At 39.3% G+C, this 12,944-nt stretch overlaps 1 protein-coding gene across 2 annotated transcripts in view; it reads left to right on the top strand.

Annotated features, from left to right (window-relative positions):
• Positions 1-12,944, top strand: part of LOC128606430 (RNA-binding Raly-like protein) — a 102,811-nt gene that overhangs the window by 22,651 nt on the left and 67,216 nt on the right. Inside the window, exon 1 of one of the 2 annotated variants that reach the window (XM_053622550.1) lies at positions 3,371-3,659. The exons of the other annotated variant lie outside the window; for it this stretch is intronic. Within the exon in view, the coding sequence (XP_053478525.1) occupies positions 3,623-3,659 (37 nt within the window). The 5' untranslated portion in view covers positions 3,371-3,622. Of the gene's footprint in view, positions 1-3,370; positions 3,660-12,944 lie in introns of those variants that run through there. 2 annotated transcript variants of the gene reach the window in all.

Genomic DNA, 12,944 nt, shown 5'->3' with positions numbered 1-12,944 from the left:
GTAAATAACAACTTTTGGATGCCATTTATGTGTAAATACTAGAGCGCTTCATCTAAACTGGGACCTGTATAATAGAAAGTTGAAGGATGAAGCAATGGTGCACACACATCGTGCACGCCAGCTTTCACTGCGTTTTTGGAGAAGGTGACAGGTATTTTCACGGCACTGTGGAAAAAAAATAAAATAAATCCCATCAAAAACAAGGAGAATGATGTAATACCTACATGCAACTGAAAAGTCCCGAAAAGAACTCACCCCTACCTTGTAACAGACGTGAAGTGAGCTCACTGTCTGCATTGCAATTAAACAGCATAATCAAACAGATTAATGACCGTCTAGAGGGACCTCCAATAACAAACCCATAACTCAACACGGCTCAGAGGCTGTTTACTTTATTGACTGTGATCATCAAGGGATAATGAGTATGAATTTATCACCTCCAAGCTTTTGATTTTTATTGATGGGCCGATCCATAAGTGCTTAAAGGTGATTATGACTCTGCAATGATGCCCGTGCGCTAGCCTGGTTATGCTTTAAACTGCACGCTAAAGCCGTTTGAGCCGAGCCACGTCCGGCTCTGTCATTTCTCATAAGGTGAAGGTCATTTGTGACCTCTCTTTCCAAGACAATTCAGGAGTGAGATCTGTGCGCAAAACTGCAGTTTCATAGAAGCATATAATACACACAGTATCAACAAGAACAAGCCCTGAACGTAAAACCATGAACATTAATACACTCTCTGTGATATTAAATAACCTTTAAGGAACATATAGGCTCTCTATAGGTATCTCTGCCTTTATTATAGTCACTTTATAAGTGTTTATATACGTTTATGTCACTTGTCAAGAAGGGTTTAAGTACTGTAGATGGCTTGTAGCCTTAAGCAAAGTATATTACAAAAATATATGTTGTTCAGCGTAGATTATTTCGAATGATTGGAAATGACGTGCTCTGGGGTATTTAATATTCATACAAGCTGAACCTTTGTATACATAAACACTGTGCGAATACTTTATTATATTCGTATTGCATTGCATTATACTTTATTGATCCACTCCTCATAAGATTGGCATAACCGTGTCATAAGTTACTATGACAGTTTACTTCTAGTGACATAATAATGACATGTTAACATGATGCTTTAGTTTCGCAACATCTGTTATTTTCCTTTTATGTTATAACAGCTGTCATGGCAAGTTCTTTATGGAGACATACCGACATGTCATGGTAGAACCTATGACCTTTTTATAAAACTATACGTGTCAAATGACGTTTATTACGAGGTCAGAGCAGATCTCAACTGTACTTAGCGAAGTATTATGACAGTTGTCGTAAGTTGCCACTAAGGTCTATCATATAAACCGTGTAATGAAACATGCTATAAGCTGTTATGAGGCGAACCATTACAGCATTACTACATTTGCAGTTCCTGAAGGAAATACACTGAGCTTGCAAAGAAAGAAAGACAGAAAGAACGCTATAAAAATTTTAAAAAATGAATGAAAGGTAAAAAAAAAAAAAAAGGAAAGAGAAGTAAGAAAGACAAATGGAGTGAAAAGGAGAAAAAGAATAAGAAGAATATAAGGGAAAATCAAAATCAAAAGAAGAATGAAGGAGGAACAGTGATCAAATCAGAACAGAATGAAAAGGAGAAGAAAAGTGACAAAAAGGAGGAGAAAGAAATGAAGAGAAAGAATAATAATAATAATAATAATAATAATAAGTATGAGTTATTTAGCAGTTGGGGGCATTTCGCAGTGAGGGGGTGATTTTAACTTGATTTCATCGAATATTATAAAAGTTACAAGGTGTTGTAAGGTCTTTCATAAAACGTGATAAAGCATGCGACAGTATAAGCTGTGATGACATAAAGCATTATGGCAACTAATTACAATGACTAGTAACAGTAACGTGAAGCTTATATATAACCGGCATGAGATTTTCCAGTGTACGTTTATGACATGCTTATGTCAGGTTTATGTCAGGTTTATATCAGGTTTATGTCAGGTTTATGTCAAGTTTATGTCAGGTTTATGTCAGATTTATGTCAGGTTTATATCAGGTTTATGTCCCGTTTATGTCAGTTTTATGTCCCGTTTATGTCAGTTTTATGTCAGGTTTATGTCAGGTTTATATCAGGTTTATGTCCCGTTTATGTCAGTTTTATGTCAGGTTTATGTCAGGTTTATGTCAGGTTTATATCAGGTTTATGTCAGGTTTATGTCAGGTTTATGTCAGGTTTATGTCAGGTTTATGTCAGGTTTATATCAGGTTTATGTCAGGTTTATATCAGGTTTATATCAGGTTTATGTCAGGTTTATATCAGGTTTATGGCAGGTTTATATCAGGTTTATGGCAGGTTTATATCAGGTTTATGGCAGGTTTATGTCAGGTTTATGTCAGGTTTATATCAGGTTTATGTCAGGTTTATGTCAGGTTTATGTCAGGTTTATGTCAGGTTTATGTCAGGTTTATATCAGGTTTATGTCAGGTTTATGTCAGGTTTATGTCAGGTTTATGCCAGGTTTATGTCAGGTTTATATCAGGTTTATGTCAGGTTTATATCAGGTTTATGGCAGGTTTATGTCAGGTTTATATCAGGTTTATGTCAGGTTTATGGCAGGTTTATGTCAGGTTTATGGCAGGTTTATGTCAGGTTTATGTCAGGTTTATGTCAGGTTTATGTCAGGTTTATATCAGGTTTATGTCAGGTTTATGTCAAGTTTATGTCAAGTTTATATCATGTTTATATCAGGTTTATGTCAGGTTTATATCAGGTTTATGTCAGGTTTATGTCAGGTTTATGTCAGGTTTATGCCAGGTTTATGTCAGGTTTATATCAGGTTTATGTCAGGTTTATGTCAGGTTTATATCAGGTTTATGTCAGGTTTATGTCAGGTTTATATCAGGTTTATGTCAGGTTTATATCAGGTTTAAGTCCATGCTGGTTTTGTATTCCTCTCTCTTTTCTCTGTCTCTCTCTGTCTATCTGTCTCTATGTTCTCTCACTGCACTGTTGCTATGCAGTCCTGCCGTGGGCTCCGGCTGTGAGGTTCTAGTCTTAGATTTTTTTTTGCCTCACATGTTCCACATCAATACACACACACACACACACACAGACACACACACACACACACACACTCACGCTACAGGGATCGGGTTTCTCCACCATCTCTGTGTGTGGCATGCAGTTACATCCATCCCTGGCCTGAATTCCTGAACCCTGAGACTCAGCAAAGGTCTTCAAGCTTTAAGAAGGTCAGCTGCAATCTCTCTCTCTCTCTGTCTCTCTCTCTCTCTCTCTCTCTCTCTCTCTCTCTCTCTCTCGTCCCTATTTCCTGGCTTCAGTGGTATGACCCGTTGCTCTTCATGTTCCTCCCTACTGCAGTGGCTGAGTTGGTACAGCCCACCGGTAAAGCTGAGGCAGTGCTGTCATTGATTCAGTAGTAACACACCGAGCTGCTGAGAGGAGACGCTGAAGAAGGGGGAGAGACGAAACTGTCCTTATGAGCCAAAGGAGTGCGAGTAGATCCAGCTGAAGAATAGAAATAGGAAAGCAACTAGTCGTCTGTTCAGGTTGCTGGCACCTGTAAACCTTTTTTCCCCCCTCGCCGTCCCTGATATGACTCTTTTCAAGAGTGAACATTGCAGCCCACAGTGTGAGTATCACCAGGTTCTCCTTTCTGCCTCGTCCTCCTTGCCTCCTTGGTCACTTCTTACACTCCTGAGTGTTTGGGGTCAGGTGGAGAGTAGCCTGGTTGGAGAGGAGATGTAGGAGATCAGATGCACTAGTTTAGTTCATGCTGTGTTGTGATGAGGGGATTGATGGCTTTGTGAGGTCTGAGATGTGGATGTACTCATGGACAGATGTTTAAAAACAGACTTTAGTGTAGGAATGTGGTGATGGTGATGGTTCCATGTCCTGCTGTGTTTATACTCAGCATGCAGCTGTGAGACAGGAGTTGCCCTGTTGGACTATTGACTGTGTGTGTGTGTGTGTGTGTGTGTGTGTGTGTGTGTGCGTGTGTGTGTGCGTAACTGTACGCATGTACATTTGCACCTTTGTGCCCCAGTGTGCTCATTGAAAAAGGTTCTACACTTTTAGGGAAGACGGTGTTTTGTTGACCCAGGGTTCTAAGAATCTTCTACTTTGAATCTGATCTACATAGAATAAAGGATAAAGCATGGACCAAAAACCTTTTTCATGACAGGGTTTCCATTTCACATAGAACACCTTAAGAGGTTGCCAAGAACCCCCATGGAATCCTTCTTTCTAATGGTCAAGGTCTCTGTATGTTCGTTTCAAAATGGTAAAAGATTCTTTTATTCTGCTACTGAGGGGAAAAAAATGGAAAAATATTGTACACCTTTAGAAAAAAAGTTCCAATCTAGAACCTTAAAGAGTTCTTAAGTTTGTAGTTCTAAAAACCCTTAAAGATTCCATGTCAAACCCTACTGTAGAGGGTTTCCCACGCAGAAATGTATTATACGGTTATATTTCGAATGTTTAAAGAGGTATTGCAGAACTTCGAGCCAAAGAGTCGCTTCAGGATTCTAAATCGAACTATTTTCTCTAAGAACCCCTTTGGAAGAAATCCTTTAAACAAATCTATGTAGACCTCTACAACCTCTAAGAGCGTTTTCTTATCAGAGAAAGTTCTAACTGATGCTTTTGGAAAGTTAGAGCCATTAACCATCCAAAGAACCGCTGAGGAACCCTTCTTTCTAAGCGTATAGTTGCGTGTTTTAAAATTATAAATATATTTTTTCTGATATTGAGGAAAGAAAAACTTCAATGTAAAACCATAAGGGATTTATTTGTCTGTTTGGGAGAACTTGAAGATGTCCACATGGGACGAGGGTGAAAATCAATACTGCATGCCCGTGATCTTCGGGCCCTCAGGCGGCACTGCATTAAAAACAGGCGTGATTCTGCAATGGAAATCACTGCATGGGCTCAGAAACACCTCCAGAACACATCGTCTGTGAACACAGTTCGCCGTGCCATCCATAAACGCTGGTTAAAGCTCTATCATGCACAGAAGAAGCCATATGTAAACATGATCCAGAAAGTCCGCCGTCTTCTCTGGGCCAAAGCTCATTTAAAATGGACCGAGGAAGAGTGGAAAACTGTTCTGTGGTCAGACGAATCGAAATTTTTAATTCTTTTTGGAAACCATGGACTAAACTAAAGAGGACTAAAGAGGAGAGGGATCATCTGGCTTTTTATCAGGGCTCAGTTCAAATGCCTGCATTGCTGGTGGTATGGTGGTGCATTAGTGCCTATGGAATGGGCAGCTTGCACATCTGGAAAGGCACCATCAATGCTGAAAGGTATATACAAGTTTTAGAGCAACATACTGTATTGCTTCCATCCAGATTCCATCCCATCGTTACTTCTGAGAGACTCTGCCTCACTAAGATACTCTTTTTATACCCAATCATCTTACTGACCTGTTCCCAATCAACCTAATTAGTTACAAAATGTCCCTCCAGCTGTTTCTTTTTACTAACACTTACTTTTCCAGCCTTTTGTTGCCCCCGTCCCAACTTTTTTGAGACGTGTTGCGGCCATGAAATTCAAAATTTGCTTATTTTTTTTCCCTTAAAACGGTACATTTCCTCAGTTTAAACATCTGATATGTTTTCTATGTTCTGTTGTGAATAACATACGGGTTCATGAGATTTGCAAACCATTGCGTTCTGTGATTAATTGGCATTTATTTTTACATTTCACACAGCGTCCCAACTTTTTTACGGAATTGGGGTTGTACATTCTTGGAAACTGATTGAATGAAAAACTCAAACAAGCGAGGACGATGCTTTGTTCAATTTCACAAGGACAAAGATAAATGAAAAGCTCTAATTCCGCTACTGACCCTGACCTTAACCACTGTACATTTCATATAAAATGAGTCGTACAAATTATTATCAATGTTTCCATGTCAGCACCAACGTAAACGATTACCAAATGCAGTAAAAGCTCAATTTTTCTGATTTCTTTTTGCTCTGTGAACATTATGAATAATTCCCCAAATCTCTTCCAGCATGTAAATAAGTATAAACATGTGATTAGAATGAGAGAGAGCGAGAAAGGAATTAGTGACACAGTCACAGGCTTAGTCCTATTCACTGCTCCCAGCACAGGAGTCTGTTTTATTTTTATTTTTTATATATCTGTGTTTTCTGGAATTTTTTATTCACCGAATACTATTTAATCTGACTAGAAAAATCTCTAGGTTCTCCTCACTACATATTCAAACATTCCTCTATAATCCTATTTGCTGCAATGGATCTTGACCATAGATATTTTTTTTGTTGCGGGACGACATTAATGTAACGCCATCGCCTCGAATAAAATTCAAATAAAAGTCAAGAAGGGATCACACAGCATACAGTCTAGCAAAATACATCTCAAAAAACCACAAAGAAGACCCAAAACTAGTCTAAAAAAAAAAAAAAGGGCTTTTATAAAGACCGTTTTCTTCTTTTTCTCAGTTTTTCCACACGGATTTCTGACGTATGGAAATTATCCGTTCCATTATCCCTCTCTGAATCTTTGCTATATTTTACAATAGAAATGGATCTGTACATTATAGACACAATGTCTGCACTTATAATTTGTGAAATTTATCAGATTTATCAGATTGTTTGCTATTAAACACGATATTGTCAGCTGGAGAGTAATTTTTTTAACTAACCCAATCTGGCAACCCTGTTATAATCTGTCTATTCAGTGCTCCTCCCTCTGAGCAAGGGGAGGCATGATTCCTGCCCAAATGGCCTTCTTTTAACAATTGTTGCAGTACCGTTTTCGCAATAATAACTCTATGGGGCTAATTGGGCCAGTGAGAGGTTTTTAAAATGGATGGAATTGTGAATGAGGGCTTTATGGATGAGTGCATTTTTAAAACCATAAGGTGACTTTTTGCATTAAAAACAGCTTCGTGTAGTCCGTCTGAATTTCGAATAAATTTAAACGTTAACAGAATGACACTGTGAGAATCTATCTGCTGCTGTGTACACATTATATTTATTACAACAGTTCGTATTGTGGCAACAGGCCATTAATATTCAGCTAGCTGGTTTAGTCAGTGTTTGCTAACATTTGACGGATTAGGAACAAAGCTGTTGTTAGTTAGTCGTAGCTAACTTATGTTTTCCCATGTTCCTTGGTTCCTTGATGAAAGAGACACTAATTTACCATCAGGAACTAACATCAGTGTGTGGTTTGGAATTGAGGCAGGCGTCTTTTTCTCTTTCTCGTACTTTTACGTTCATACTTTAAGTCAATTTATGCGGTTATACTTTTTTATACTTTTCTGTAATATCGTAGCACAAAAGCTGGTGAAATACGTCAGGCGTCTTTCAGAAGTGGTAATGTTCTCGACGACGCTGATACACTGGAGAAGTTTCAAGCTGACTGTCTTAGAGATGTCACGCTGTCTCATTCTGCTCATCCCTCTTTTTATCTTCTTTATCCAGCCTGGGATAAAGAGTGGAGGAGCGAATGAGATGAGACAGCGGCTGTTACAGGAAGTGTGTTGTGTCTGAACAGATATCTGCTGTTGAGAGACAGAGAGAGAGAGAGAGAGAGAGCACACACAAGATGTCTCTTTAACGATGCAGTCTGTAATGTTTAAGAGTTCCTAGGCCCGTAAAAATGAACTTGGTCTCATGAGAAATTCATATGAATTTGAGTAAATGGAGTGATTGATTTTATATGTAAGAAAATGTCTAAACATTAGCTCTACCTCTAACCCTAGTTTACTTGTATAACTTTTTTTTATAGAGATCATGAGAATTGTTACAAATTTGCACATACAGTTGCAATCAAAATGATTCAACTCCCATTTCAAATCAGGTTTATTGTCAAAATGTACAGACTTTCAGCTGTTTGCAACGAACAAATCAAACAAAAGCGATTGAAATTTCAACTGAAAATGCAACAGTGATTTCTCCAGTCTCAAAATTATTCAACCCCTTCATGGCGAGCATCTCTAGTACTTAGTAGAGCTCCTTTTTGCACTTATGACCTGCCGCAAACGAGATGCAGAGCTTCTGCAGCGTTCCGGAGGAATCTTATCCCATTCCTCATGAGCAATGGCCTCCAGTTCGGTAATATTCTCAGGCATGCGTGCTGCAACCGCCTTCTTCAAATCCCACCAGAGATTTTCTAGTTCAAGTCAGGTGACTGTGACGGCCCTGTAGAATCTTCCAGGACTTCTGCAACCAGGCCTTGGTGGAATTTGAGGTATGCTTGAGATCAGTGTCCTGTTGGAAGGTCCAATGACACCCGAGCTTCAGCTTCCTCACAGACGGCGTGACGTTTTCTCCTAGGATTTCCTGATACTTCAAAGAATCCATCTCGCCTTCCACACGCTGCAGGTTTCCAGTGCCAGAGGATGCAAAGCATCCCCAGAGCATCACCGAGCCACCACCATGCTCGACTGTGGACAGAGTGTTCTTTCTTCATTCTTCTTCCTCCAGACAGACCGCTGATCCATCGTGCCAAAAAGTTTTGTTTCATCGCTCCACAGAACAGAATCCCAAAACTTCTGTGGCTTATTTATATGATTTTGAGCCACTTTTCTTGTGCTTTTGGGTCAGTACAGCATAGATAAGATGTAATGTACGCATAGCATACATAAGGAACTGAAAATGCCTTTGTTTCTCTTATTCCACAGCACTTTGACAATCCTAACAATCATTAGTCAATTATAAATTCTTTAATAAATTATTGCTGATAAACAACGACAGGTTCTACGTTCTTTTGATCCATTTATAGGTATGTGGAATGTTTGCCACACAAGTTAGTTCGTTCCCTCCTCACCGGCCTCTCTTGTGTTTTACTGAGAAATCACAGAGCGTAAACTCTAAAAGTCTTGAAGATGTCGAGAACATTAAGGTTACAGCTCTACCTCTGCGTGTTACAAAAAACCGACACTGGAGGCTCCTTCCATCAATGCTTACAAAAGTCGCCTTACAACAGAAACTGGACAGAAACTGAAAGAGAGACAGAGTGAGACATGGAGGTAAAAGGAAAGACAGATGGGTGACCATGCTGCAGATGCTCTTATAGCATTCAGTCACATGCTCTGTTGGAAGCCTCCGAATGTGAAGTCCGTTGGGATTTCCTCTCAGTTACCGGCCTGATTTCTGGCATCAGCTGATTACTTTCCAATCTGCTTCATTATTTATGCCTGCCATTGATCATTAATTCATGGACTCGGTCTGCCCTGTCTGCTTCCTCTGTACCTGACAGGATGACGTGACAACACCGTTTCCTCTCATGTGTGAGGCCTGTAGTGACGCAAGACAAAAGAAATGGATGTCTAACTGGGAGTATATATATTTTTTTCTAGAAGCAAAAGAAGATTTACACTGTACACAGATAAATAGATACCAACAATGGAGAGAAAAAAAGCCATTTGCATTACGTAAGGAATTAAACACACTGGTATGAGGTATGCTGTTATGGGAAAATAATAAGTGACGGACGGGGTGGTGTGAAGAAGCAGAGTCACAGTCATCACCTTGAAATCGGTAACATTACTATAACGAAAACATCCTGAAGTCTTTTATTCTTCTTACGACACTGCGTTTTGCTAATGATTACATTTTTTAAAAACTGTATTAAAGAATCTCATTTTATCCGCGTTTACATTTAGTATTAAGCAAGTTATCACTTACGTTATGACGGATATCAACAGATGCTTGAGTCACATTCTCTTAAAGATAATTCGACAAAAAAGTATTGCTTGTTACCAAGAAACTGCAAAGCACACATCGAGACATTACCTCTGACACTGGAGACTCCTTCCATACATGTTAGATAAACAACTTGCTTACAGAAAATATATCCATATCAATGATAAACCCATCCATCCATCACGGGGAAACCTGGAGCCTATCCCAGGGAGCATGGGGCACGAGGCGGGGTACACCACAGGGTGCCAATCCATCGCAGGGCACAATCACATACACACTCACACACCCATTCATACACTACGGACACTTTAGACACGCCAATCAGCCTACCATGCATGTCTTTGGACTGGGGGAGGAAACCGGAGTACCCGGAGGAAACCCCCGCAGCACGGGGAGAACATGCAAACGCCGCACACACACAGGGCCACGGTGGGAATCGAACCCCCAACCCTGGAGGTATGAGGCGAACGTGCTAACCACTAAGCCACCGTGCGCTCTCGACGATAAATTTAACTTTTTTTTTTTTTTTTACATAAAAAAAAAAATCTGTTTATGTGTAACATCCGCCATCCAAGTCCCTATGAATGACTTGTTGACATCGTACAGTATTAGAACGAGCGCATTAATATAAAACTGTAGAGCCCGAGCGATTATCTTCACTGCTGCTGGTGTTGAAAATGAATCAACTCTTTCTGCCCAATCAGATTCGAGAATATCTGTTTCTTGGACTGAATTTTCACCTGTGATACTACGTTCTTCATTTTACTTTACCTGTCAGTCATGACGAGAAATGCTTTGATATTCTGAAATGATTTCACAGCTGTGTGTGTGTGTGTGTGTATCGAGTCTTGACCAATCCTAACCCCAATCCCATTCCTTCCAGATGTTTGTTTCGGGGCTGATTTGATGAATCACAGCATACGCATACGCATATTTAACAACAGATGGTCACATTGTCTATTCACCAGAGATCATGTGTTTTTAATATTTTACACGCCGTCGAAGTAGAATTAAATACGTGATATTTTCTCCATAACAACAAAAAAAAGCACATATTGTGCAATTTCATATATTCAGCTACAGTGTAGAAATGATTGTGCTTATGGGAGACGCTTCGGAGAGCTGTCCGTCTGTAAATGATGTATGAATTATGCTCGAAAGAACAGGAGAGAACGGGGAAACTGTGATGTTAAGGTTGAAACTGTTCAGTGATGCAACAAGACGGTAATCCAAAATACAGTGTCACAGCATTAAAAAAAAAAGAAAAGAAAAGAAAAGAAAAATAATAATGGAAAAAAAAAAAAAGAGGAAATATGTAGAAATATCTAGCTCGAGCTGTGACAAGAGATCATGATGCATGATGTTGCGTTCTGTCGTAAAAAAGACCTACCAAAAAAGCAATTATAATAAAGGAAGTATAGAATAATGTTCGGATTAGATTTCTGTAAATCTGATTTTTATTTCAAGTTAAAGTCAATTACATTGAATATAAATGTATTGAAATAATCAAGATGTATTCTGATTTTTTCCCTCTCTCTCTCTTCTTCTTTACTTTATTCATTCATGAACAGACTCCAAACCCTCTCAGAAAGGACACGGGTTCTCAAAAGACACAACCTAAAGACCAATTTTCTGGGGGAGATGACATTTCCATTCCCTGTAAAAGTCTCTGAGACTCTGTTATGATTCATGCCCGGGATTATTTACTAAGTAAAGCTGCATCAGCAGAAATGAATCAAGTATAAACCCAGATTAGTGCGAATGCATGACTTTTGCACTATTCCAGGCATGTGAACGGTGAGTTTAAGTCTGAGATTTTTAATCACAGGGTTTGCAGGTGGTGTGGCGATCCTGGTGAGGATTTGGGTTGTAATCTAATATCACCTCTGTGTTTATCTGACCTCCACTCACTTCCTCTGTCCTAAATGACCTGTGTTTAATAGCGTCTGCATATTTATAATGTCCTACTGACCTCGGAATGATGCTGCACAGGAAAATGTGGCTGAGATCGTGCTTTGATTTCATTCAAATGAATGGGTTCAATGGGCATTTAGATTAGACAACTCTTCCTGTGAATCATTTTCTCTCCCCTTTGTTCAATCTTGTACAATGTGCTAAAAAAAAAAAAAAAAAACAACCCATGAGAGTATCTTAATACATCCAGTTTCACTAAAGAACTTGCAGAAGTATTTACCCCCTTCCACATACTGTAGTGTTCCAACCTGGAACTGAACCGTAATGTAATATGTAATGAATCACGAATGCAGAATATCCCGTAATATTGAAACAGGTGGGAAAATCAGTGTAGCCTGCAAAATGATTGACAAATGAAACGAAAACAAAGCAAAAACATAAAAGTGATTGTATAAGCGTTCATGCCTATTGCTGTCGAATTTCTAAATGAATTAGGGTGCACCAGTTGCCAGTAGAAGTCACACACATATCCAGGGCCAAAAAACATCTAAATGCTGGTGCAAGATATGGATAAACATGATTGACGTGCAACCAGAGATGCCTCCTTGTCCTTGTTGGTTGTCCACAGAGTTTCTACTCATATTTAAATGTTAATGCCGTCCGCTTTACGTAAATCTCATGGTATATACAGTATATGAGATATGAATTTTAATACGGTAATGATAATTCGCAGCTAATCGTGACAGGTTTAATTGAGGTCCTGGTCCTCAGAGTTCAATCTGGACATGTAGTTTGCTTACTTTAACTAATATTTGTTCGAATAATAGAAATCACATACTTGGATCCATGACTGTTAATTAATAATGAGCTGAGTAAGCAGTTCTCGGTGATGTGCAGGCTGAACTGACCGTCTCTGAAGTGGACTGAATTATGAAATGCGTTTTGGCCTCAGGTATAAAAGCTTCTCTCTTTCATTCTCAGGTCACACACACACACACACATATATATATATATATATATACACACACACACAGGGATGTTATACAACTTAAAATCATGTAGATACAGGTCAAGAGCTTCAGGAAAAGGTTCACATCAAACATCAGAATGAAGAAACAGACTTTAACTGTTTCATGTTTGTTGAAACGAAATGGTCCGTCCATTCATTTTCTATACCGCTTATCCGACAGGGTCGCGGGGAACCTGGAGCCTATCCCAGGGAGCATCGGACGGGGTGCCAATCCATCACAGGGCACACTCACACATGCCAATCGACCTACCATGCATGTCTTTGGACTGGGGGAGGAAACCAGAGTACC

This window comes from Ictalurus furcatus, chromosome 4 (genome assembly GCF_023375685.1).
Source record: "Ictalurus furcatus strain D&B chromosome 4, Billie_1.0, whole genome shotgun sequence".
Classification (NCBI taxonomy): Eukaryota; Metazoa; Chordata; class Actinopteri; order Siluriformes; family Ictaluridae; genus Ictalurus; species Ictalurus furcatus.
Note: the sequence above shows the minus strand (reverse complement) of the source record. Positions and strands in the feature narration are given on the sequence as shown.